Source organism: Heterodontus francisci, chromosome 5 (genome assembly GCF_036365525.1).
Source record: "Heterodontus francisci isolate sHetFra1 chromosome 5, sHetFra1.hap1, whole genome shotgun sequence".
NCBI classification, from domain to species: domain Eukaryota; kingdom Metazoa; phylum Chordata; class Chondrichthyes; order Heterodontiformes; family Heterodontidae; genus Heterodontus; species Heterodontus francisci.
Genome location: NC_090375.1, coordinates 132,117,883 through 132,145,736, shown reverse-complemented (window position 1 = coordinate 132,145,736; position 27,854 = coordinate 132,117,883). Strand labels below are relative to the sequence as shown.

Below are 27,854 nucleotides of genomic sequence, written 5' to 3'. Positions count from 1 at the left end.
TAGCTAGTCCCACTACCCCTGCCCTTTCATTTGCTTAGAGTCTTTTTATTCCCATTCAATCTAATGTAAAGGTTGTGAGTTTATAGGAACATTTTAGAATAACATTGAATTATGTGGATAAGGTTCATAGCCAGTGCTGCAAATGATCCAGTTTCAGATGAAAGTACTTTAAATAAAAACAGTGAGTATCCACATTTTTTTTTTTGCACATGATGGCTAGATTTTCAGATATCTACAGCTATAGAAAACAGAGTAATAATTTTTGTAGGTTTTATATGAATACAATACCTTCTATTTACAATAGCACGAGGCAAATTCTCGCATCCATCTTACTTTGGAAAATATGCAAATACTAGCACTGCAGTCCTCAAAGGTTAGCAATAGCTAAATATGTAAAGCAGGCTCTGCCAAGTTTATTCATGAGAAGAAATATCCCAGGTCTTAAAAAAAAACTTGGAGGGAGATGGAAGCTATATTTTTAAAAAATCAAATAATAGCATTTTTTTAACATCTGAAGGTGAATCATTTCAGTGCAGATACCTTTCTGTTGAAGCCTAAAATCAGCCATAGTCGAATTGAATGGCGGAGCAGGCTTGACAGGCTTTATCACAGAATTGTTACAGCATAGAAGGAAACCATTCGCCTTCACTTCTTTAAGGAAAACGGTCCCAACTTCTCCAATCTATCTTCATAACTGAAGTTTTATGGTCTACTCTTGCTCCTATTTCCCGTGTTCTTGTCCTTAGCTTTATTTCAGAATCATTGATATAGTCACAAAGGGTGCCATAAGTTAAACTTATGAATGAAAAATACTGGATAGTAAAGTTCTTACCTGGACAGTACTTTATTAAGTGGTCAATACAAGTACAATATGCTAACACAGCATTAAATTATTATTTACAATCAAGTGTTTTGATAGTTACTGGGACACTGCAATTCCCCATATTATGGGTGAATCCTTTATTGGTTGTACCTCTGAGGAAACAACTTTTAAAATGATCACTGAGAATCCAGCTGAATGATGAACTGAAAAGGTGCTTCAACATATTGATTTGTTCTATCTTCTACAAATATACCATTTGCTGGTTTTAAGATAAACTCGTCAAGCGTCCTTGAGAACTTCACCAAGCTTGAATTGTGAGCATGCCCATGAATACTTAACAGAAATGTTCAATTTAACTTTACTGGCTTTTTTTTTGAAGCAATCTCTTGTGCCTGAGGGTCCTTTGCAAAGCATCTCTCGTTGAAAAACGACAGCATCTCCCTGGTTGTCAAGTTTGCTGCTTTCATTACCAATCTTTCTCCATCATCTGCAGAGGGAAAAAAAAACACATTAAAAAAAGTTAAAGGGTTATAGTAACTTCACTTTAAAATAAACAAGCCAAACTGTGATCAGGCCAACATTCTTTCATGAATATGGAATATTCACATAATTTACTTCATTAAATGCAATCTTGGAGTTTCATTTTCACAAGCATGCTTTTCGCCTCTGGAAAAAAGGAAATAATTTTATACACCACAAGATTTATGGATAATTCACATTTACTTTTGACTGCCCCCTTAAGGTAGAGAAGACAGGTTTTTAAGAAAATCCAATATCCTGTTCCTCTTAAATTCCATGGCTTTGCACAAAGATGATATCGCTGCCATGAAATAATTTATTTTCTATAATAGGTGGTATAGCAGGATGTACCCAGAGCTATAATATCTCAAATCTACAATATCTCAAGAAACTGTCTCTCAAATTCAGTCTCAGCCACAGGCACAGACTTTGAGAAATTCTACTGAGGCACCAAGTCAGAAATTTTGCAAAATCAGCTGAACACAGTTTCAACAAGTGATCAATAATTCTAAATTTGAACTTCTGCATTCCATCGAGTTACGAGTGGCAAGTCTAGCTGAGTGAGAATTCCAAAGGTAACAGAATCAGGATATAAAACTTGATTAATATTTTGTACAGACTTTTTGAATTGTTATTCAATTACTAACATGGAAGCCTAATTTAATTGCTGGTAGCTCCTGTCATGTTGCTTAAGTCATAGACTTGTACAGAACTAAAGGCTTATTGCACCAACATTAAAGAGAATGAAAGCACAATACTGCAGATGCTGGAAATTTGAAATAAAAACAAAAGTGCCAGTTCTGATGAAATGTCACAGGCCTGAAACATTAACTCTGTTTCTCTCTCCCCAGATTCTGCCAGACCTGCAGAGTATATCCAGCACTTTGTTTTTATTAAAGAAAATGAGTTCTGGTACGGGTCAGAGCATGAAATTCTGCACTGTTTAAGGTTGTACAGAATAATACGGTTTTTTTTCTGCCACCTGCCAATCAGCAAGGAGAGGTAAATTCTACAAATCGTACTTTGAACCAGAACAATTATTCAATCAAGAAACTAGTGAAAGTTGGATGGGAACTTTTCACTGGTATATTCTTGCACTCTTACTTAGTGGCCAGCTAAGAGCTGTGATAAGAGTTGAAGTTCCCTGCCTTTTCTTCTCAGTTACAGGAATGTGTAGCCTAAAAGGGACCACCAGAGGAGAAAATCTAAGGAAGTAGATGGCAGTATATCCTCAATAACAAAAAATTGTCTTTGAGTTGTAAAACTATTTTCATTTGATTGCAATAGTTTATAATACTTGTGCCAACAGTAGTCAATTTAAAGCAGCCACTGTGCAGATGTAGAGTGTGGCAACCAACATCAAGATGGTTGTGTGCAATGAATGCCAATATAATCATGTATAAAAAGCAAATGTACCACATCACCCCTATTTTCAAGCCCAAAAAACTATCACCTGCAAACAAGATATCCCAGTTACCACTGCTTACAGAGAATAGGAAATTGAATTATAATTCATGCTTCATGTTCCACAATGTGCTACTGCTGAGCTGAAGCAGGGAGCTCAAGCAAGGCAAGAAATACTGGAGAGTTTAGAACAGACAAGAAAGTGGGCTCTCAAGTGATTTGCAGTATAATTTACCATAACATTGACACTCTCCAATTTCGATCTTCAAGCAATAACTTAATTTCTAATTTACACAAGTATATACATTAATCACAATTGTTTCCTTTAGTTGCAAATTAAGTAAATCAAAATTTCATAATGTTTATATATTTGAGAATAGAAACAACAAAAATCCCATTTTTTTAAAAAAATACACTTTGGAAAGCATGCTGAATGTTCTTAAAATCAAAAAAATTCAAAACTTTTCTGTACAAGGGAGTTGCTGGAAATACTGACACCTAAAGAGGTTGTTGCAAGTATGGCAGGAATCTCTGGCCTGAAAAGATGCTGCATTCATTGCAAGAAACATTGAATCACAGCATTATTACAGCACAGAAGGAGACCATTTGGCCCATCATGTCTGCACCAGCTCTCTGAATGAGCAATTCACCTAGTGCCATTCCCCCAGCTTCTCCCCGTAACCCTGCACATTCTTCCCTTTTAGTTAACAGTCTAATTCCCTTTTGAATGCTTCAATTGAACCTGCCTGTACCACACTCTCAGGCAATGCACTCCAGACCTTAATCACTCACTGTGTGAAAAGTTTTTCCTCATGTCGCTTTTGCTTCTTTTACCAATTACCTTAAATTTGTGCCCTCTCATTCTCGATCCTTTCAGGAGTGGGTATGGTTTCTCCCCATCTACTCTGTCCAGAACCCTTATGATATTGAATACCTCTATCAAATCAGCTCTCAGTCTTCTCCTCTAAGGAAAACAGTTCCAACTTCTCCAATCTATCTTCATAACTGAAGTTCCTCATCCCTGGAACAATTCTCATGAATCTTTTCTGCACTCTTTCCAATGCTTTTACATCTTTCCTAAAGTGCAGTGCCCAGAACTGGACGCAATACTCCAGCTGAGGCCAAACTAGTGTCTTATACAAGTTCAGCATAATCTCCTTGCTCTTGTACTCCATGCCCCTATTAATAAAGCCTAGGATACTGTATGCTTTATTAACTGCTCTCTCAACCTGTCCTACAACCTTCAATGACTTTTGCACATATTTACCCAGGTCCCTCTGCTCCTGCACCCACTTTAGAATTGTACCCTTTATTTTATATTGTCGCTCCATCTTCTTCCTACCAAAATGAATCACTTCACATTTCTCCGCATCGAACTTCATCTGCCACATGTCCGCCCATTCCACCAACTTGTCTATGTCCTTTTGAAGTTCTACACTATCCTCATAGGATCATAGGAAATAGGAGCAGGAGCAGAAGTAGGCCTGCTCTGCCATTCAAACAGATCATAGCTGATCATCTACCTCTATGCCATTTTTCCCCACTATCCCCATATCCCTTGAGGTCATTAGTATACAGAAATCTATCAATTTCTGTCTTGAACATGCTCAATGATTGAGCTTCCACAATCCTCTTGGGTAGAGAGTTCCACAGATTCACCACCCTCTGAGTGAAGAAATTCCTCCTCATCTTAGTCTTAAATGGCCTGCCCCTTATTCTGAGACAATGTCCCCTTGTTCTAGACTCACCAGCCAGAGGAAACATCCTATCCGCATTTATCCTGTCACGTCTTGTAAGAATTTTGTAAGTTTCAATGAGATCACCTCACATTCTTCAAAGCTCTACAGAATAAAGGCCAGTTTCTGTAATCTCTCCTCAAAAGACAGTATCCTCAAAAGACAGTAAATAAAGTGGGGGTGGGGCAAAAGAAAACAACAGGGAAGGTGTTGATAGGACAGAGGGTCACAGAGAAAAGCTGACAAGGAGTTCATGGGGCAAAGGCAAAGCATGTGTCAATGGTGTAGTGAAAGACAAAGCGTTAGTGCAGAGAGGGTATTAAATGACAGAATAATGAAAGCCCTAGCCAAAAGCGCGGACATGCAAAAAAGTGGGCAGGTACATGGTAAATAAAATGGAATGATGAAACAAACTAAAATAAAATAAAAATAAAAAACCCTAAAAATAATAGAGGGGGGGGGGGGGGGCACTTATGCTCTGAAATTATTGAACTCAATGTTCAGTCCGGTAGGCTGTAGCATGCCTAATCAGTAAATGAGGTGCTGTTCCTCAAGCTTGTATTGATGTTCACTGGAACACTGCAGCAATCCCAGGACAGAGATATGGGCATGAGGGCAGCAGGAGGGGGAGGGCGGGGGGAGTGTTGAAATGGCCAGTAACCAGAAGCTCGGAGTCATGCTTTCGGACTGAGCGAAGGTGTTCTGCAAAGCGGTCACCCAGTCTGCGTTTGGTCTCCCCAATGTAGAGGAGACCACATTGTGAGCAGCGAATACAGTAAATACTAAATTGAAAGAAGTACAAGTAAATGTTGCTTCCCCTGAAAGCAGTGTTTGGGGCCTTGGATAATGAGGAGAGGGGAGGTAAATGGGCAGGTATTACACCTCCTGCGATTGCATGGGAAGGTGCCGTGGGAAGGGGACGAAGTGTCGGGGGTAATGGAGAAGTGGACAAGGGTCGCGAAGGGAACGATCCCTTTGGAATGCTGACAGGAGAGGGAAGGAAAATGTGTGTGGTAGTGGCATCATGGACAAATGCATCCGCAACATATGGACTGGTGAGGACAAGGTCACATAGGTCTTTTTCTTCACATTGGTTTTGTTACCACCTGCCATAAGCCCCGTCTGGCAGATATGTCCTTCAGGACTCAGCCACTTGTGGTGCTGCTGACCCACTCTTGCTAATGGACACTGAAGTCCCTCACTCATACATTCTGTGCCCTTGATACCCTCAGTGTTTCTATCAAGTGGTGTTCAACATGGAGGAGTACTGATTCAACAGTTGAGGGAGGGTAATTCGTGGTAATCAGCAGGAAGTTTCCTTGCCGATGTTTGACCTTATTCCATGAGGTTTCATGAGGCCCGCATTCAATGATGAGTGCTCCCAGGGTTACTCCCCTCCTGACTGTACATCACTGTGCTGCACCTCTAGTTGCTCTGTCCTGCTGGTGGGAAGGACATACCCAGGAATGGTGATGGAGGAGTCTGGGACATTGGCTGTCAGGTATGATTCTGTGAGTACGACTATGTCAGGTTGCTTCTTGAATAATCTGTGGGACAGATCACCCAATTCTGACACAAGTTCACAGTTAGTAAGGAGAACTTTGCAGGGTCCACTGAGCTGGGTATGCCTTTGTTGTGTCCAATGCCTAGATCGACGCCAGGTGGTCCGTCAGTTTTATTCTTACTTGACTTTTCCGTAGTGGTTTGATACAACTGAGTGGCTTGCTAGGCTATTTCAGAGAGTCAACCAGTGGATCTGGAATCACTTGTATGCAGATTTTCTTCCCTAAAGGACACTGCTGAACCAGATGAGTTTTCTCTGCCCCAGAGGCATGTGGAGGCTCAGTCATTGAGTATATTCAAGACAGAGATCGATAGATTTCTAGATATTAAAGGCATCAAGGGATATGGGGATAGTGTGGGAAAATGGTGTTGAGGTTGCAGATCAACCATGATCTAACTGAATGGCAAAGCAAGCTTGAGGGGCTGAATGGCCTACTTCTGCTCCTATTTCCTATGTTCCTATACAATTCGGTAGTCTCAGTAATGTTGACTGTGGAATTATCTTTTTTTAATAATTAGATTTGTTTAATTAATTGGATTTAAATTCCCCCACCTGTTATGGTGGGATTTGAACTCATGTTTCCAGAGCATTAGTCCAGGCCTTGAATACTAGTTCAGTAACATTACCACTATGCTACTGTTCCCGGTAGAAAGTACGTTGTACTAATCAAGATGTCAGTGTAAAGAGTGGATTACTTTTTAAAGCAGCAAACATTTCTCTGCTCTTAAAATGCAACTACCCCCAACCTCTCTCCACAGATGCTGTCAGACCTGCTGAGTATTTCCAGTACTTTTTGTTTTGTTTCAGATTTCCAGTATCTGCAGTATTTTGCTTTTATTTACCCCCAACCTCTGCTGTCTCGATATTACAAGGGCATGGAATTTTCATTTCTCACATTAGCCACCTTTGTGGCTTCTCTGACAGTTAAGATCAATTAGGGACTGTTTCATGTTGTGAACTCTCACTCGCTAAAACCTTTTTCACCCTCCATTTTCTTCTCTTCACCCCTCTTCTGGGCAGTGACTCATTCTGTTTTGCTGTTCCATTTCATCTGGAAGCATGTAGAGTGAAGGATGATAGTCTATTCAACAATAGGGCCTAGTCTTGTCCTCAACCGGCAACCATACATATGTATTCTAACAGGGTTTAGTGACAGTTGTCAGGAACAGGTATCCTGATCAATTTTTGCTCCTTTCCCAGCCCTGGGACGCAGTGGAGATTGGCTAACAAAGAGGAAGTGCTTGTACTCCAATTCTAATGAGTGGAGTATCACAAGATTATTTCCTTTTGCCTTTCTGTATTTGAAGGCTGATTATAAGAGACACCACTTACCTATAAAGGGAAGGGTAAAAACAGACCTTTTGTGAGGTTAGAGTGACTGCCCTTGACATCAAGGCAGCATTTGACCAAGTATGGCATCAAGGAGCCTAGCAAAACTGAGGTCAATGGGAATTAGGGGAAAAACCCTCCGCTAGCTGGAGTCATACCTAGCGCAAAGGTTGTTGGAGGTCAATCATCTGAGCTCCAGGACATCACTGCAGGAGTTCCTCAGGGTAGTGTCCTAGGCCCAAACATCTTCAGTTGCTTCATCAATGACCTTCCTTCAAATCATAAGGTCAGAAGTGGGGATGTTCACTGATGATTGCACAATGTTCAGCACCATTCATGACTCCTCAGATACTAAAGCAGTCCATGTAGAAATGCAGCAAGACCTGGATAATATCCAGGCTTGGGCTGATATTTGGCAAGTAACATTCGTGCCACACAAGTGCCAGGCAATGACCATCTCCAACAAGAGAGAATCTAACCATCTCCCCTTGACATTCAACAGCATTACCATCGCTGAATGCCCCACTATCAACATCCTAGGGGCTACCATTGACCAGAAACTGAACTGGAGTAACCATATAAATGCCATAGCTACAAGAGCAGGTCAGAGGTTAGGAATCCTGAGGCGAATAACTCACCTCCTGACTCCCAAAGCCTGTCCACCATCTACAAGGCACAAGTCAGGAGTGTGATGGAACACTATCCCCTTGCCTGGATGGGTGCAGCTCCAACACTCAAGAAGCTCGACACCATCCAGGACAAAGCAGACCGCTTGATTGGCACCCCATCTACAAACATTCACTCCCTCCACCACTGAGGCACAGTGGCAGCAGTGTGTACCATCTACAAGATGCACTGCAGCAATGCACCAAGGCTCCTTCGACAGCTCCTTCCAAACCCGTGACCTCTACCAATTAGAAGGACAAGGGCAGCAAATGCATGGGAACACCACCACCTGCAAGTTCCCATCCAAGTCACACACCATCCTGACTTGGAACTATATCGCCGTTCCTTCACTGTCGCTGGGTCAAAATCCTGGAACTCCCTTCCTAACAGCACTGTGGGTGTACCTACCCCAAATGGACTGCAGTGGTTCAAGAAGGCAGCTCACCACCACCTTCTCCAGGGCAGTTAGGGATGGGCAATAAATGCTGGCCTGGCCAGTCCACATCCCATGAATGAATAAAAAAAAAAGACAACAAATGCACGTTAATAATTCAGAAACTAAAAATATATAATTATGTGAAAAACTCATCTGTCCCATTTCAGATCACAGGAACGGCATTATGGAGTTCATTTTTGTAGAAATTAGTGGCTTGTTGATATTGATTGCGACAATGTTAAAAAGGGGTGGTTAAATTTCTTGGTATGGGGAAAGGATACCTGAAGTGGTCTGCTACTCTAAAAAGGAAAAATTCATCCCTACTTATAACCTGTAGATACTCACTTGGCAAGACTAACTAATTTGACTGTTAAGGTAACATGTGTTGTATAGGACTCAGCTAGTCCTTTTGCATAACGAAGAGTAGTAGCTGTGAAGTCCACCCAGGAGATAGAAATAATTAATGTTGATCAGCATGCTATCTTTGGCATATATTTATGTCTATGGTCTTTGCAATAGTCCCAGCAAAGGTCTTGTAAACAGGGTTTGGCAGTTTTCCTTTGCTCTTAAGTAGTGTGGATTACTTGTCAGGATTTGAAGAGGCCTTACCTCCTCACCTTATCTCAAAGCTGTTCTACTCCGCAGTTTCATTTCATCCTTCATCTTATCAGACGCATTAACAAAAAACTTTTTTCCTTCCTTTCAGGTGTTAAGGAACGCAAGCTCCAGCAGCTGATGGGGACTAATGTCCCTTCAGATGTTTCTTCCCCTTCACTTCCCTCTGACCCCACCCCTTCTGATCTGACCCCTTGCCATGTATTCACTATACCCTCTGACCTTCCCCTCTCTGACGCTGAACGTTCTGATTAGAGATACAGCACTGAAACAGGCCCTTCGGCCCACCGAGTCTGTGCCGAACATCAACCACCCATTTATACTAATCCTACACTAATCCCATATTCCTACCAAACATCCCCACCTGTTCCTATATTTCCCTACCACCTACCTATACTAGTGACAATTTGTAATGGCCAATTTACCTATCAACCTGCAAGTCTTTTGGCTTGTGGGAGGAAACCGGAGCACCCGGAGAAAACCCACGCAGACACAGGGAGAACTTGCAAACTCCACACAGGCAGTACCAGGAATCGAACCCGGGTCCCTGGAGCTGTGAGGCTGCGGTGCTAACCACTGCGCCCTGTGCCGTTCTGTACTCAGTTTTATCCCCTTACGCCCCCACCTCAATGAATTTCGCGCTCGGCATGACGTTGAACTCTTCTTCCGTCGCCTTCGCCTCTGGGCTCACTTCTTTGACCAGGAGTCCTCCCCCCGACCAACGGATGCATTCACCCGCCTCCAACATTCTCCCTCCACCTGGGCCCTCCCTCTAACCTCTTACCCACTCTTGATCTTTTCATTGAAAACTGTCGGCGAGACATCGCCTATCTCAATTTCTCTGTCCCCCTCACTCACTCCAACCTCTCCCCCTCCAAACTTGCCGCACTCTGTTCTCTTAGATCTAACCCCAACATTGTGATCAAACCTGTAGACAAGGGTGGTGCTGTTGTTGTCTGCCATACCAACCTCTACTTGCAGAGGCTCAGCGCCAACTCTCAGACACTTCTTCCTACTTCCCCTGGACCATGACCCCACCACCGAACATCAAGCGACTGTCCACAGGACTGTCACTGATCTCATCTCCTGTGGATATCTTCCCTCTACAGTTTCCAACCTCAGTCCTGAAACCCTGAACAGCCCACTTCTACCTCCTTCCCAAAATCCACAAACAGGACTGTCCTGGCAGACCCATTGTTTCAGCCTGTTCCTGCCCCACTGAACTTATTTCTTCCAATCTTGACTCTTTCCTTTCTCCCCTAGTCCAGTCTCTTCCCACCTACATCCGTGACTCTTCTGACGCCCTATGCCATTTTGACAATTTCCAGTTTCCTGGCCCCAACTGCCTCCTCTTCACTATGGATGTCCAATCTCTCTACACCTCCATCCCCCACCAGGACGGTTTGAGGGCTGTCCGCTTCTACCTTGAACAGAGGCCCAACCAGTCCCCATCCACCACCACCCTCCTCCTCCTCCTCCTCCTGGCTGAACTTGTTCTCACATTGAACAACTTCTCCTTCAACTCCACTCACTTCTTTCAAGTAAAAGGTGTTGCTATGGGTACTTGCTTGGGTCCTAGTTATTATGCCTGTCATTTTGTGGGATATGTTGAACATTCCTTGTTCCAGTCCGACTCAGGTCCCCTCCCCCAACTCTTTTCCTGGTACATTGAGGACTGTATCGGTGATGTTTCCTGCTCCCGCCCCGAACTGGAAAACTTTATCAACTTTGCTTCTAATTTCCACCCTTTTCTCACCTTTATATGGTCCATCTCCGACACTTCCCTTCTTCGACTTCTCTGTCTCCATCTCTGGGGATAGGCTGTCTACTAATATTCATTATAAGCTCACCAACTTCCACAGCTACCTCGACTACATTTCTTCACACCCTGCCTCCTGTAAGGACTCCATTCCATTCTCCCAGTTTCTCTTTCTCCGAAACATCTGCTCTGATGATGCAACCTTCCATGACTGCGCTTCTGATATGTCTTCCTTTTTCTTCAAACGAAGATTCCCCCCACTGTGGTTGACAGGGCGCTCAACCATGTCCGGCCCATTTCCCGCACCTCTACCCTCACCCCTTCCCCTCCCTCCCAGAATCGCAACAGGGTTCCCCTTGTCCTCACTTTACACCCCACCAGCCTCCACATCCAAAGGATCATCCTCCGCCATTTCCACCACCTCCAGCCTGATACTACTACCAAATGTATCTTCCCCTCCTGTCAGCATTCCAAAGGGATCGTTCCCTCCGCGACACCCTGGTCCACTCCTCCATTACTCCCACCACCTCGTCCCCTTCCCCTTAGTAAATACTAAATGTATTTAAGGAGGAGGTAGATAGATTTTTGAAATCTCTGGGAGTCAAGGGTTATGAGGAGCAGGCCCGAAAGTTGAGGCCTGGGACAGATCAGCCATGATCTTTTTGAATGGTGGGGCAGGCTTGAGGGGCTGAATGGCCTACTCCTGCTCCTATTTCTTATGTTCTTAATAATAACCTTCAAAATGGAATTGGATAAAATCTTGAAGGGGAAAGGACAGGGATGTAGGACTAATTGGATAGTTCTTTCAAAGAGCCAGCAAGGCATGATGGGCCTTCTGTGCTTTATCACCCTTTGATTCTATTCTATTAGAGATTTCAGGTTTCGGAATGAACACGGATAGCCTAAAACAGAGAAAGTTAGGCAGCAGCTAGGCCAAAGACAGTTAGTTTGCAAGTGGATTCTGTCTATAAAGTAACAAAGTTGCATACTTTGTTTTCTCTACTTGACACAAGAGCAGTAGAAAATAAATACACCTCACTGGAAAACAGTATTAGGATTACCTGGATGTTTCATGAAAAATGAATTGTTTTTTTGGTTTGCATTCAGCCTCTTTCATAATAAACCAACCTACTCAAATTAAAGAAGGCAGATATCAATTTTAATTTTAAAATCTACTGATCAGTAACTAGCCCAATAAAACAACCTCTTCCAAATTATTTCAGACAAAATCCACCTCTAGTGATACCTTATGTTTCTTTGGGAATTAGTATAGAATTATTTTATATAAAATGAAAAAGAAAATTGCTCAGCTCAGCTTAGACAAGTTCTAACACTCCATGGCTTCATCTTGAGTCGTCCAACTTTGTGCTGGCCGATGCGGCTCAAAAACATAATTAGAAGATGACCATGAACCAGAAAAAGTAATTTATGGTCAACAGCAGACATTAGTCAGAAGCTCAGACTGATAATCAGTTGTGGGAAGTTGACAGAAAGGCCAAGAGTCCCCTGATAGTAAAACAAAGGTTGGATGAAAAATGCAGAGTGGCTCTTTAAAAGCTGCACATTAATGCCTAAAACTGCTCATCCAAAAATGTTACCCATGCTCAGATAAATTCCAAAAGAACAGAAATTTATTGAACCTGTGACTTTTATAAACATTTATTCGCTTATTTTGTTTACACTGACATGCCTCTGGGCTTCTAAGGAATGTGATGTGGGTTTCCTTTTACTATTTTGATACCTACACCTTTAATGAGCTAAACGATGGGACAAAACTTACTGAACGTGACAGCTATAACAGGCTCCGTCTCATCATGCTTTGCATCGGCTACAATCCGACAGTTGGAGTTTGTTAGGCGTGCCTTTTCTGTTCCTATTGCTGCAAGAAATTCTCTACAAAAGAAGTTCAAATGTAAATGGACATAAACTGTTCCAAAATGCTATTGAGAAAGCCTTTTTATACTTTTCTCTATTCATATTAGATGTACATGATCATAAATGCACAGATGTCACATTTGCAAGACATTTCAAATTTTCAGGAAAAAAAGTGGTCTCAAGTACTTCAGCAGAGACCAAAACCCACAGTTTTACTTGAATTCAAGTTACTGATCTCCTGAACACATACATTTAAGTACATGCATAAGTAACATAATAATAAACCAATTGCCACTTATATGAAATGTGATGACCAACTTAGGATCGCTAACTTTACTGGGTACTAAATTGTCAAAATTTCCTCACCTTCCCCTTCTAATAGCATACTTCCAAGAGGTTGCGTTTGCAACCATCTTCAGCCAGAAATGCCAGGTGGATGATCCATCTTAGCCTCTTGCTGAAGTCCCACCAAAGATGCCAGTCTTGAGTCAATTCAATTCACCCCACACATATAAAGAAACAGCTGAGCGCACTGGATACAACAAAGATTATGGGCCCAGACAAAATCCCAGCTGTAATGCGGAAGGCTTGTGCTCCAGAACTAACTGCGCCTCTGGCCAAACTGTTCCAGTAGATACAACACTGGAATCTAACCAAGAAAGTGGAAAATTGCTCAGGTACACCCCGTCCATAAAAAACAGGGCAAATCCAATCTGGCCAATTATTGCCCAATCAATCTACTCTCAATCATCAGCAAATGATAACAGAGACCTGGCTCAAAAAGGACAGGACTGGGTACTAAATATTCCTGGATACAAGGCGGTAAGCAAAGATAGAAAAGGAATGAAAGGAGGTGGGGTGGCAGTATTGATGAAGGAAAATATTACAGTGCTAGAGAGGAGACGTCCTAGAGGGGTCAAGGACAGAATCTATTTGGTTAGAGTTAAGAAACAACAATGGTGCCATCACACTACTGGTTGTTTTCTGTAGGCCACCATTTAGTGGGAAAGATAAAGAGGAGCAAATTTTCATGGAAATTACAGAGAGGTGCAAGAACTGTACAGGTAGGATAATGGAGGACTTCAATTATCCAGATTGGGATAGTAATAGTGTGAAGGGCAAAGAGGAGGAGGAGTTTCTGAAATGCATTCAGGAGATTTTTCTTGATCAGTACGTTTTTGGCCCAAAGAGGAAGGAGGCATTGCCGGATCTGGTTCTGAGGAATGAGGTGGATCAAGCGTCACTGGGGGAGCATTTAAGGGACAGTGATCATAGCATCATTAGGTTTAGATTAGCTATGGAAAAAGGACAAGGAGCAATTTAGAGTAAAAATACTTAATTGGAGGAGGGCCAATTTCTGTGTGTTGAGAATGTCCCTGCCCCGGGTAAATTGGAATGAAGAATTGGCAGGCAAAACAATGGGCTGCCTTTAAAGGGCAGATAGTTTGGTTACAGTTGAAACAAAATTCTCACAAGGGGGAAAAATATAGCAAACAAAGCTAGAGCTCCCTGGATGATGAAAGAGATAGAGAGTAAGATGAAGCAGAAAAAGGGTGCATACGACAGATGTCAGATTGAAAATACAAGTGAGAACCAGGCTGAATATAGAAAGTTCAAAGGGGAAGTGAAAAGGGAAATAAGAGCAGCAAAGTGAGTGTCTGAGAAAAGAATAGCAGCCAACATTAAGGGAATCCAAGAGTCTTCTATAAGCATATAAATAGTAAAAGGGTATTAAGAGGAGGGGTGGGATCGATTAGGGACCAAAAAGGAACCTGGAAGCAGAGGGCATGGCTGAGGTGCTACATGAGTACTTTGCATCTGTCTTTACCAAGAAAGATGATGATGTTGTTGGAGTCATAGTGTATGAAGAGGTATTGAGATGTTGGATGGACTAAAAATTGATACGGATAAGGTATTTGAAAGACTGGCTGTACTTAAAGTTGATAAGTCACCAGGACAGGACGGGATGTGTCCAAGAATGCTGAGGGAAGTAAGGGTGGAAATTGCACAGGTATTGGCCATAAACTTCCAATCCTCCCGAGATACATTTGGGGGGGGGGGGGGGGGGGGGGGCGGAGCGTGCCAGAGGACTAAAGAATTGCAAATGGTGCACCCTTGTTCAGAAAAGGGTGTAAGGATAAACCCAGTAACTATAAGCCAGTCAGCTGTCAGTTTGACCTGGGTGGTGGGAAAGCTTTTAAAAACGATACTCCAGGACAAAATTAACACACTTGGACAAGTGTAGATTAATTAAGGAAAGCCAGCACAGATTTGTTAAAGGCAAATTGTGTAAAATAAACTTGATTGAGCTTTTTGATGAGGTAATGTGGTTGGGCATGGTCTATATAGACTTCCAAAAGGTGTTTGATAAAGTGCTATATAATAGGCTTACCAGTAAAGTTGAAGCCTTTGGAATAAAAGGGACAGGGGCAACATGGAAACGAAGGTGGCTGAGTGACAGGCTAGCAGTGATGAAAGGTTGTGTCTCAGACTGGAGAAAGGTATACAGTGTGGTTCCCTAGAGATTGGAACTAGGACCTCTGCTTTTCTTGATGTATATTGATTTAGACTTGGGTTTACAGGGCACAACTTCAAAATCTCCAGTTGACACAAAACTTAGAAGTATAGTGAACGCGGAGAATAGTCAGAGAATCCTACAATCGTTCCAGCACAGGAGGAGGCTATTCAACCTGTTGTGTCCGCACCAGTTCTCTGCAAGAGCAACTCATCCAGTCACATTCTCCTGTCTTTTTCCCATAGTCCTGTAAATTTTTTCTCTTCAGATAATTATCCAATTCTCGATTGAATCTGCCTCCACTACACTCTTGGGCAGTGCGTTCCAGATCCGAATTACCCGCTTCATAAACGTTTTTCCACGTCACCATTGCTTTTTATTTTCCCAATCACCTTAAAATCGGTGTCCTTTGGTTCTCGATCCTTCCGTTAACTGGAACAGTTTCTCCCCATCTACTCTGTCCAGACCCCTCATGATTTTGAACACCTCTAACAAATCTCCCCTTAATCTTCTCTTCTCCAAAGAGAACAGCCCCAGCTTTTTTTAAAAATTCATTCATGGGATGTGGGCATCACTGTCTAGGCAAGCATTTATTGCCCATCCCTAATTGCCCTCGAGAAGGCGGTGGTGAGCCACCTTCTTGAACCGCTGCAATCCATTTGGGGTAGGTACACCCACAGTGTTGTTAGAGAGGGTGTTCCAGGACTTTGATCCAAGTCAAGATGGTGTGTGGCTTGGAGGGGAACTTGCAGGTGGTGGCGTTCCCATGCAACTGCTGCCCTTGTCATTCCAGGAGGTAGAGGTCACGGGTTTGGAAGGTGCTGTCTAAAGAGCCTTGGTGCATTGCTGCAGTGCATCTTATAGATGGTACACACTGTATGTCGGTGGTGGAGGGAGTGAATGTTTGTGGATGGGGTACCAATCAAGTGGGCTGCTTTGTCCTGGATGGTGTCAAGCTTCTTGTGTTGTTGGATCTGCACCCATCCAGGCAAGTGGAGAGTATTCCATCACACTCCTTACTTGTACCTTGAAGACAGGCTTTGGGGAATCAGAAGGTGAGTTACTCACCGCAGGATTCCCAGCCTCCGACCTGCACTTGTAGCCACAGTATTTATATGGCTACTCTAGGTCAGTTTCTGGTCAATGGTAACTTGGTAATAGCTTCTCCAATCTATTCATGTAACTGAAGTTCCTCACAGAAACATAGAAAATAGGAGCAGTAGGCCATTCGGCCCTTCTCCGTCATTCAAAAAAGATCATGGCTGATCGTCTAATTCAGTACCTTGTTGCCGCTTTCTCCCCATATCCCTTGATCCCTTTGACATTAATATATCTATCGCCTTCTTGAATATATTTAATGACTTGGCCTCCACTGCCTTCTGTGGTGGAGAACTCCACAGGTTCACCACCCTCTGAGTGAAAACATTTCTCATCTCAGTTCTAAATGGCATACCCCGTATCCTGAGACTGTGGCCCCTGGTTCTGGACTCCCCAGCCATCGGGAACATCCTCCCTGCATCTAGCCTGTCTAGTCGTGTTAGAATTTTATAGGTTTCTACGAGATCCCCTCTCATTCTAATAAACTCTAGTGAATATAGGCCTAGTCGACCCAATCTCTCCTCATACGGCAATCCTGCCATCCCAGGAATCAGCCTAGTAAATCTTCTTTGCACTCCCTCCATGGCAAGAACATCCTTCCTCAGATAAGGAGACCAAAACTGCACACAATACTCCAGATGTGGTCTCACCAAGGCCCTGTATAACTGCAGTAAGACATCCTTGCTCCTGTATTTAAATCCTCTTGCAATGAAGGCTAACATACCATTCGCCTTCCTAACTGCTTGCTTTCAGCGACTGGTGTACAAGGACACCCAGGTCTTGTTGCACCTCCCCCTTTCCCAATCTATCACCATTCAGATGATCTGCCCTACTGTTTGTACAACCAAAGTGGATAACCACACATTTATCCACATTATACTGCCTGTGCCATGCATTTGCCCACTCACCCAATTTGTCCAAATCACTGGCCTCTTTGCATCCTCCTCACATTCCCCCCCAGCTTTGCGTCAACTGCAAACTTGGAAATATTACATTTAGTTCCCTCACCCAAATCATTGATATATATTTTCTATAGCTGGGGCCCAAGCACTGATCCCTGTGGTACCCCGCTAGTCACTGCCTGACACCCGGAAAAAGACCCGTTTATTCCTACTCTCTGTTTCCTGTCTGTCAACCAATTCTCAATCCATGCTGATATATTATCCCCAATTCCATGTGTTTTAATTTTGCACACTAACCTCTTATGTGGGACCTTATCAAAAGCCTTCTGAAAATCCAAATACACCGCATCCACTGGTTCTCCCTTATCTACTAGTGACATCCCCAAAAAACTCCAGTAAATTTGTTAAGCATGATTTCCCTTTTGTAAACTCAGGCTGGCTTTGTCCAATCCCATTTATGCTTTCCAGGCGTTCTGCTATCACATCCATTTTCCCCAGTACTGATGTAAGGCTAACTGGTCTATAATTCCCTGGTTTTTCTCTCCCTCTTTTTTTAAATAGTGGGGTTAGATTTGCCACCCTCCAATCTGTAGGAATTGCTCCAGAGTCTATAGAATTTTGGAAGATGACCACCTATGCATCCACTATTTCCAGGGCCACTTCATTTAGTAGTCTGGGATGTAGATTATCAGACCCTGGGGATCTGTCAGCCTTAAACCCCATTAATTTCCTTAGTTTTTTTTTACTAATACTGATTTCTTTCAGTTCCTCCCTCTCATTAGACCCTTGGTTCCCTAACATTTCTGGGAGGTTATTTGTGTCCTCCTTTGTGAAGGCAGAACCAAAGTATGTGTTAATTGTTCTGCCACTTCTTTGTTCCCCATTATAGTTTCCCCTGTTTCTGACTGTAAGGGACCTACATTTGTCTTCACTAATCTTTTTCTCTTCACATATTTACAGAAGCTTTTACAGTCAGTTTGTATGTTCCCAGCAAGTTTACTCTCATACTCTATTTCCCCCCGCTTTGTCCTCCTTTGCTGAATTCTAAACTGCTTCCAATCCTCAGATTCACTGCTTTTTCTGGCAATTTTATATGCCTCCTCTTTGGATCTAATACTATCCCTAATTTCTTTTGTAAGCCACGGTTGAGCCACCTTACCGGTTTTATTTTTGCGCCAGACAGGAATGAATAATTATTGTAATTCATGCACACGTTCTTTAAATATTATCCATTGCCTATCCACCATCAACTCTTTTAGTAAAGTTCCCCAATCTACCATAGCCAACTCACGCCTCATACCTTCGTAGCTTCCTTTATTTAGATTCAGGACCCTAGTTTCGGATTCAACCACTTCACTCTCCATCTTAATGAAGAATTCTATCACGTTATGGTCACTCCTCCTCCAGGGACCCCGCACAACAAGACTGTTAATTAATCCTTTCTCATTGCACAATACCCAGTCTAGGATAGCCTGTTCTCTAGTTCGTTCCTCAACGTATTGGTTTAAAAAACTGTCACGTACACACTCCAGGAAATCCTCCCCCACAGTATTATTGCTATTTTGGTTTGACCAATCTATATGTAGATTAAGGTCATCCATGATTACAGTTGTACCCTTATGAGTCTCTAATTTCCTGTTTAATGCCATCCCTTACATCTCCACTACTGTTTGGGGGCCGATAGACAACCCCCACCAACATTTTCTGCCCCTTGGTGTTTCTTAGCACCACCCATTCAGATTCCTATCAAGGATTTTCTGAGCCAATATCCTTCCTCACTATCGCATTGATTTCCTCCTTTACTAACAATGCTACCCCACCTCCTTTCACTTTTTGCCTGTCCTTCCTAAGTATTGAAGACCCCTGGATGTTCAGTTCCCATCCTTGGTCACCCTACAGCCATGTTTCCGTAATCGCAACTATATCATAACCGTTTATATCTATTTGAACTGTTAATTCATATACCATGCTCCATGCATTAAGACACAATGCCTTTAGACTTGTCTTTTTAACATTGTTAGTCATCTTAGCTGTATTTTGCACTATGGCCCCATTTGTTTCTCGCCCTTCTTTTCTCTGCCTTCTACTTTTGCTTTACCTTTCTGTCTTTCATTTCTAACCTTGTTTTCCCCCTCCTCTGTTTTCCTGCTCAGATTCCCATCCCTCTGTCATTCTAGTTTAAACCCTCCCTGACAATTACCTGGATTGGTTTGATGGCAGGAATTACATTTGTTGTTCACTAATCCTCTGGCAGTATTCCTTCTCCCAATGAATTTTTTCTATGGATACTAGTACTTCTGCTAAATCCTCCCTAGTTGCTTTGAGTATTTGCAAGTGTAATCCATTTGACCAAAAACTGAACTGGAGTAGCCATATAAATACCGTGGCCACAAGAGCAGGTCAGAGGCTAGGAATTCTGCAGCGAGTAATTCACCTCCTGACTCCCCAAAGCCTGTCCACCATCTACAAGGCACAAGTCAGGAGTGTGATGGAATACTCTCCACTTGCCTGGATGGGTGCAGTTCCAACAACACTCAAGAAACTCGACACCATCCAGGACAAAGCAGCCCGCTTGATTGGTACACCATCCATTAACATTCACTCCCTCCACCACCGACGCACAGTGGCAGCAGTGTACACCATCTACAAGATACACTGCAGCAACGCACCAAGGCTCCTGACACAGCACCTTCCAAACCTGTGACTTCTACCACCTCGAAGAACAAGAGCAGCAGATGCATGGGAACATCACCACCTGCAAGTTCCCCTCCAAGTCACACACCTGACTTGGAACTATATCGCCGTTCCTTCACTGTCGCTGGGTCAAAATCCTGGAACTCCCTTCCTAACAGCACTGTGGGTGCAATGACTGCAACGGTTCAAGAAGGCAGCTCACCACCACCTTCTCAAGGGCAATTAGGGATGGGCAATAAATGCTGGCCTAGCCAGCAACGCCCACATCCCATGAATGAATTTTAAAAAAAGTATGCCTTTTTGGGACAGTTCACACGTAATCGGTTGCACTTGTGCATGTACCTAGACTCTGGAGAGCTGAATGAGGAAATCAGAAGTGGGACCTGCCAAAGCAGGTCGCCTTGCTGAGCCTGGAGCTTGAAACTGCCTGCCATACCTTGCCTAGAGCCTGAAATGTGTAGAGCTTAAAGTTGCCTGCTGCTGGCCTTGCTTGAAGCCTGAAGCTGCTGCAGCTGTGCTGCTCTCTGATGTTGCTTGTTGCTTGGGTCTTGGTATCTTTGGCTGTGCTTTGCTTTGTAACTAACCTCAATAATAATTCATAACATTGTAGATTGTTGCTTTAATAGTTAACTTTAATGATAATTTGTAGTGGTGTTGCTAGAAATCAATTTTTGTGTTTACATTATGGATTGATTGCTGCTTTATCACAGTAGTATTTTGTGAGTTCTTAATAGTTGCATGTTAACCTCAATAGTAATCCAATAGTAACAGTTAGTTGTTTACTTGCAATTTGTAGTACTATGCATGAACCAATTGTGGATTGATGCTGCTTTAATCACAGTAGTGCAACTATTAGGAAACCACAAATCACTACTGTGATTAAAGAATTGTCTGGAGGAGTAGGGCATCTCTGGCAGCAGCCTTCAGATTTCAAGGCGACACTACGCATGTGAGGACACCAGAAGTTGCTGTCAGATTTACCTGGTAATAACAGCGAGCACTGAAAGCCTCATCAAAGAACAAAGAACAGTACAGCACAGGAACAGGCCATTCGGCCCTCCAAGCCTGCACTGATCTTGATACCTGCCTAAACTAAAACCTTCTGCACCTCCGGGTCCATATCCCTCTATTCCCATCCTATTCATGTATTTGTCAAGATGCCTCTTAAACGTCGCTATCGTACCTGCTTCCACCACCTCCCCCGACAGCAAGTTCCAGGCACTCACCACCCTCTGTGTTAAGAACTTGCCTCGCACATCCCCTCTAAACTTTGCCCCTCTCACCTTAAACCTATGTCCCCTAATAATTGACTCTTCCACCCTGGGAAAAAGCTTCTGACTATCCACTCTGTACATGCCGCTCATAACTTTGTAAACCTCTATCATGTCGCCCCTCCACCTCCGTCGTTCCAGTGAAAACAATCCGAGTTTATCCAACCTCTCCTCATAGCTAATGCCCTCCAGACCAGGCAACATCCTGGTAAACCTCCTCTGTACCCTCTCCAAAGCCTCCACGTCCTTCTGATAGTGTGGCGACCAGAATTGCACGCAATATTCCAAGTGTGGCCTAACTAACGTTCTGTACAGCTGCAGCATGACTTGCCAATTTTTATACTCTATGCCCCGATCGATGAAGGCAAGCATGCCGTATGCCTTCTTGACTACCTTATCCACCTGCGTTGCCACTTTCAGTGACCTGTGGACCTGTACGCCCAGATCTCTCTGCCTGTCAATACTCCTAAGGGTTCTGCCATTTACTGTATACTTCCCACCTGCATTAGACCTTCCAAAATGCATTACCTCACATTTGTCCGGATTAAACTCCATCTGCCATTTCTCCGCCTAAGTCTCCAACCAAACTCTCTCCTGCTGTATCCTCTGACAATCCTCATCACTATCCGCAACTCCACCAACCTTTGTGTCGTCCGCAAACTTACTAATCAGACCAGCTACATTTTCCTCCAAATCATTTCTATATACTACAAACAGCAAAGGTCCCAGCACTGATCCCTGCGGAACACCACTAGTCACATCCCTCCATTCAGAAAAGCACCCTTCCACTGCTACCCTCGGTCTTCTATGACTGAGCCAGTTCTGTATCCATCTTGCCAGCTCCCCTCTGATCCTGTGTGACTTCACCTTTTGTACCAGTCTGCCATGAGGGACCTTGTCAAAGGCTTTACTGAAGTCCATATAGATAACATCCACTGCCCTTCCTTCATCAATCATCTTCGTCACTTCCACAAAAAACGCAATCAAATTAGTGAGACACGACCTCCCCTTCACAAAACCATGCTGCCTCTCACTAATAAGTTCATTTGTTTCCAAATGGGAGTAAATCCTGTCCCGAAGAATCCTCTCCAATAATTTCCCTACCACTGACATAAGGCCTATAATTTCCTGGATTATCCTTGCTACCCTTCTTAAACAAAGGAACAACACTGGCTATTCTCCAGTCCTCTGGGACCTCACCTGTCGCCAATGAGGATGCAAAGATTTCTGTCAAGGCCCCAGCAATTTCTTCCCTTGCCTCCCTCAGTATTCTGGGGTAGATCCCATCAGGCCCTGGGGACTTATCTACCTTAATGCTTTGCAAGACACCCAACACCTCCTCCTTTTTGATAATGAGATGACTGAGACGATCTACACTCCCTTCCCTAGGCTCATCATCCACCAAGTCCTTCTCTTTGGTGAATACTGATGCAAAGTACTCATTTAGTACCTTGCCCATTTCATCTGGCTCCACACATAGATTCCCTTCTCTGTCCTTGAGTGGGCCAACCCTTTCCCTAGTTACCCTCTTGCTCTTTATATACGTATAAAAAGCCTTGGGATTTTCCTTAATCCTGTTTGCCAATGACTTTTCATGACCCCTTTTAGCCCTCCTGAGTCCTTGCTTAAGTTCCTTCCTACTGTCTTTATATTCCTCAAGGGATTAGTCTGTTCCTAGCCTTCCAGCCCTTACGAATGCTTCCTTTTTCTTTTTGACTAGGCTCACAATATCCCGCCTTATTCAAGGTTCCCGAAACTTGCAAAACTTATCCTTCTTCCTCACCGGAACATGCTGGTCCTGGATTCTAATCAACTGACATTTGAAAGACTCCATCATGTCCCACTCATCATTATTGCTACAGCAAAATCCAGGCCAATATCTCTCGATTTATACTGTTTTCATTTCTACTTGGTTATCCTCTTCAGAGTATCCCTGCCATTTCAGTATCATCGCTTGTGAGCTTATTTTGATAATCCTTTAGTGACTCGAATCCTATATTTTCTATGTGTTCATTCGTGGGATGTGGGCGTCGCTGGCTTTGCCAGCATTTATTGCCCTTCCCTGACAGCATCCCAGCTGTAATGAAGACTTGTGATCCAAAACTAGCTATGCCTCTAGCCAATCTGTTCCAGTACAGCTGCAATACTGGCATCTATCTGACAAAGTGGAAAATTGCCCAGGTATATTTGGTCCAAAAAGAGGACCAATCCAAACTGGCCAAATACTACCCCATCAGTCTACTGCCAAATCATCAGCAAAGTGATGGAAGGTGTCATCATCAGTGCTACCAAGCAGCACTAATTCACCAATAACCTGCTCATCTCATCGATCCTCAGACTGTGTTCTGTCAGGACCACTTGGCTCCAGACCTCATTACAACCTTAGTCCAAGTAAAAGAGCTGAATTCCAAAGGTGAGGGGAGAGTGACTGCCCGTGGCATCAAAGAACAGTAATTGAAGTTAATGGGAAGCGGGAAAAAAACACTCCACTGGCTAGAATCAGACCGAACACAAAGGAAGATGGCTGTGGTTGTTGTAGGCCTTAGCCCCAGAACATCGCTGCAGGAGTTCCTCAGGGCAGTGTACCAAGTCCAAGCATCTTCAGCTGCTTCTTCAATATGTCCATCATAAGGTCAGAAATGGGGACGTCCACTAATCACTGCACAGTGTTCAATTTCAGCAGCAAAACCCAGGCAACATTCAGGCTTGGGGCTGAGAACTGACAAGTAATATTTGCACCACACAAGTGCCATGCAATGACCATCTCCAACAAGAGAGAGACTAACCACCTCCCCCTGACATTCAATGACATCATCAAATCCCCAATTAACATTCTGGGGGGGTTACTCTTGACCAGAGACTTAACTGTAGCAGCAATATAAATACTGTAGCTTCAAGAGCAGGTCAGAGGTTTGGTAGTCTGTGCAGAGTAACTCTGCCTCCTGACTCCCCAAAGCCTTTCCACTATCCACAAAACACAAGTCAGGAGTGTGATGGCCTAGCCAGCGATCCCACAAATGAATAAAAAAAAAATGCCTGGCTAAGTGCAGGCTCATTAACACTCAAAAAGCTCAACACTATTAAGGACAAAGCAGCCCACTTGCTTGCCACCTAATCCACAGTGGCTGTAGTGTATACTATCTACAAGATACACTGTAGCAACTCAACACGGCTTCTTTGACAGCATCTTCCAAACCACTGACCTCTATTGCCTAGAAGGACAAAGGCAACAGGCGCATGGAAATACCATCACCTCCAAGTCACAGAACATCCTGAATTGCAAATATATTGCCGTTCTTCCATCATCTCCTTAGAAAAGCGATGGTTGAGAGATTTGATAGAGGTGTAGAGGTGTTCAAAATCATGAAGAGTCTAGAGCCAGTAGTGAGAAACTAGTCCCATTGGTGGAAAGGTCAAGAACCAGAAGACACAGATGTGAAGTGATTGGCAAAAAAAAAATCAAAGACGATATGCGGAAAAAATCCTTTTTACACAGCGAGTGTTTACAATCTGCAATGCACTGTCTGAGAGGGTGGAGGAGGCAGATTCAATCGTGGTTTTCAAATGGGAATTAGATAAGCACCTGAACAGAAAAAACTGGCAGAGCTACAGGGAAAGGGTGGGGAGTGGGACTAGCTAAATTCTTGCTGACAGCCAGCACAGACTCGACAGGCTGAATGGCCTCCCTCTGTGCTGTAACCATTCTATGATTCCACGTCAATATCCTCCAACTCCTTACCTAACAGTTCAGTGGGGGTACCCACACAACACAGACTGCAGCAGTTCAAGAATGCAACTTAAGGGCAATTAAGGATGAGCAATGAATGCTGGCCTTCCTAACAATGCCCACATCCCATGAAAAAATAAAAAACTGAGGAGCAGGAGGCGGCCATTCAGCCTGTTGAACCTGCTTCGGCATTCAAACAGATCATGGCTGATCATCTACCTCTACACCATTTTCCCCCACTATCCCCATATCCCTTGATGTCATTAGTATTCAGAAATATATCGATTTCTGTCTTGAATATGCTCAATGATTGAGCTTCCACAGTCCTCTGGGGTAGAGAATTCCACAGATTCACCACCCTCTGAACAAAGAAATTCCTCCTCATCTCAATCTTAAATGGCCTACCCCTTATTCTGAGACTGTGTCCCCTTGTTCTAGACTCACCAGCCAGTGGAAACATCCTATCTGCATTTACCGTCATGTCCTGTAAGAATTTTCAAAGTTTCAATGAGATCACCTCTCATTCTTCAAAGAGAATACAGACCCAATTTCTGCAATCTTCTTCATAAAACAATCCTGCCACCCCAGGGATTAGTCTGGTGAACCTCCGTTGCACTCCATCAATGGCAAGTATATCCTTCCTTAGTGTCCACTCATACTCTTGAGGGCCTGTGGACGCTGGGTGTAATGTTACTTAATTTCTATAAGTGTCCTTTGTTTTATGGTTTAGTTGATTATTATGTGTGTCCCTCGAAAAAGGTGACACTTTTCTGATGGTGCTAGTGCAATCCAATGCGTACTTATGGCCTTATTAGAAAAAGCATCTGTGGAGAGAGAGAAATAGCTATGGTTTAAGAGAAGGCGGGGGATTGGCACTAGGTGAATTGCTCATTCGGAGAGTCGGTGCAGACACGATGGGCTGAATGGCTTCCTCCTTTCTTGTTAACTCCGTTTCTCTCTCCGCTGATACTGCCTGAGCGGCTGAGTGTTTCCAGCATTTTCCGTTTTTAAATTTCAGATTTCCAGTATTTTGCTTCTGCTGTTATCTTTAATACATCTGTTGTCATTCAAGTTTTCACGTGGTTTAAGTGAAGGAGTCAGATATTTATTACTAGTAGTGATTACTGCATAAATTATAAGCCTGTCATTACAACTTTTCTCTCTAAAAGTTTTATATACAGCACTTTTGAGTAATCAGCCTTGTTCACGGATGGGAAGCATTACAGATTAAGGCTAAACCAAAAATCTCTGCAGAAGACAGGCTTTTAATCCGAAGGCCTTTCCTACCTGGCGGCGCGCACGTTAGACTCGAAGGGACAGAATTGTACGCTGATTTCTTTCACTGCTTTCAAGATCACTCGCCCCCTCTCCGCCGCCATTTTACTTCATTCACCACTCGCAACCTTTGACCGAAAGGCGGGACGGCGCCCGGTATCCGCGATTGGCTGGTTTCGGCCGCGATGCGCACTGGGAATTGTAGTCTCTGCTCCACCTGAGGCTTGTCGTTGGAGAACGGCCCGACGTTGGAGGCGTCACTGCGCAGGTGCGTGAGTTATTCTCCCTCCGTCCACTTGCGGGGCTTTTTGTTTGCGCGCAGCTCTGGCTCTGCCCAGCTGTTTGCAGCGTCTTGTGTCTCGCACGGTGTGTGGGAGGAGTTGAAGCAGAACCCCAGTAGCGCAGCAATATCACTGCTTTGGAGAGCTTGTGAGGAGCAAATCATTGCAGCATAGAGAAAGCGCGATCAGTATTCTTAATGCAGTACGTTGCAATTCACCGTTTTAGCTGGTGTTTGTGTAACACTTAAGCTGCTGCTTTTGATTTCTATCAACTTGAGTAAGGAGCAGCTGCGCGAATTAGAAGCTCCTTTCGACATTTTTCAGGGTAAGTTTTTTTTCCCTCCTTTTGTAAATGTTTGGTTCCGCAGCCAGATTTGTGAAAAATGGAAATTATATTAATTCGGTACATAACATCTGGGAACTAGTATCTATAAAGTGTCATGATTCGGTCGTACTCAGCACGCCGAAGAAAATTCTGAGATTTGGGTGAACAGGCAGTGTAATACTTTGTGTTACTGCCTGCAGTACAATGAAAAACTGACATTTGTGTAATAACTTAAGGATTAAAAAAATGGGTATTTGAAATATAAAATGAATATGATTAGTCTTGTACTATATTTTGGTTTAGTTTGTTGAGTATAGTAAATGCAATTATTCGCCTTTATAAAGTAACAAGATAGTATTACATTTATCTAAATAAATCTTGTATGTTTTTCATTACGAATCGTCACAGTTGTCTATGTGACTTGGGTTCAAATTTTCTACAGTTTGTGTAGAGTTGAATGTTGCATGCAATACCAATCATTTTGTTTATTTGCACTCGAGTTCTGAAGAGGTGTTTTCAAACATCAGCTAAACGTTGTATTATATTTAAAAACGCAATTCAGCCTCCACCAGGCTTGCGATCAAAAGAATTTTGATCCAACGTTAAATACCTATTTCTATGGTATTTTTGTTTACTTAAATATAAGGCTTTATCATACTTTCATTTATGAAGCACTTTATCACGTCTGCTGAATTTTGACTTGTGACCGTTTTGCCTACATTAAACAAGTGCGATTGTTTAAATAATTATGATAGATGTTTCATATATGTTGAACTGGTTCTTCTAGTATTTTAATAACAAAAACAAATGTTTGGTTGGAGATTACATGTTTAGCTGATCGTCCTGGGAGTAAATGGCCAGTGACTTTGTAACGATCTGTCATTATGTTAAGCTGGATTTGATATACTGACATTATGTGCTTTAATTTGGAGGTTCTTGGCACAGCCAAGACATTTAAATATTTTCCCCCTTAAATGCAGTTTTGAGTGGTTTCTGATTAAATTGTTTGCAGATTCTATCTACACGTTTCCAATTGGATG

General features: G+C 43.1%; 2 protein-coding genes across 6 annotated transcripts in view; one reads left to right on the top strand and one right to left on the bottom strand.

The window, feature by feature from the left end:
• Positions 1-27,854, top strand: part of pag1 (phosphoprotein membrane anchor with glycosphingolipid microdomains 1) — a 271,166-nt gene that overhangs the window by 20,238 nt on the left and 223,074 nt on the right. For 4 of the 5 annotated variants that reach the window (XM_068032103.1, XM_068032102.1, XM_068032101.1 and 1 more), the window contains exon 1: positions 26,599-26,814. The exons of the other annotated variant lie outside the window; for it this stretch is intronic. The gene's annotated coding sequence lies outside the window, so the exon portion shown is untranslated. Of the gene's footprint in view, positions 1-26,598; positions 26,815-27,854 lie in introns of those variants that run through there. 5 annotated transcript variants of the gene reach the window in all.
• mrpl53 (mitochondrial ribosomal protein L53) lies at positions 821-26,333 on the bottom strand. Its single transcript, XM_068030947.1, has 3 exons — positions 26,221-26,333; positions 12,632-12,744; positions 821-1,310 (listed from the first exon to the last, which is right to left on the bottom strand). The coding sequence occupies exons 1-3, from the start codon at positions 26,310-26,312 to the stop codon at positions 1,171-1,173; spliced, it is 345 nt and encodes a 114-aa protein (XP_067887048.1). The 5' UTR covers positions 26,313-26,333; the 3' UTR covers positions 821-1,170.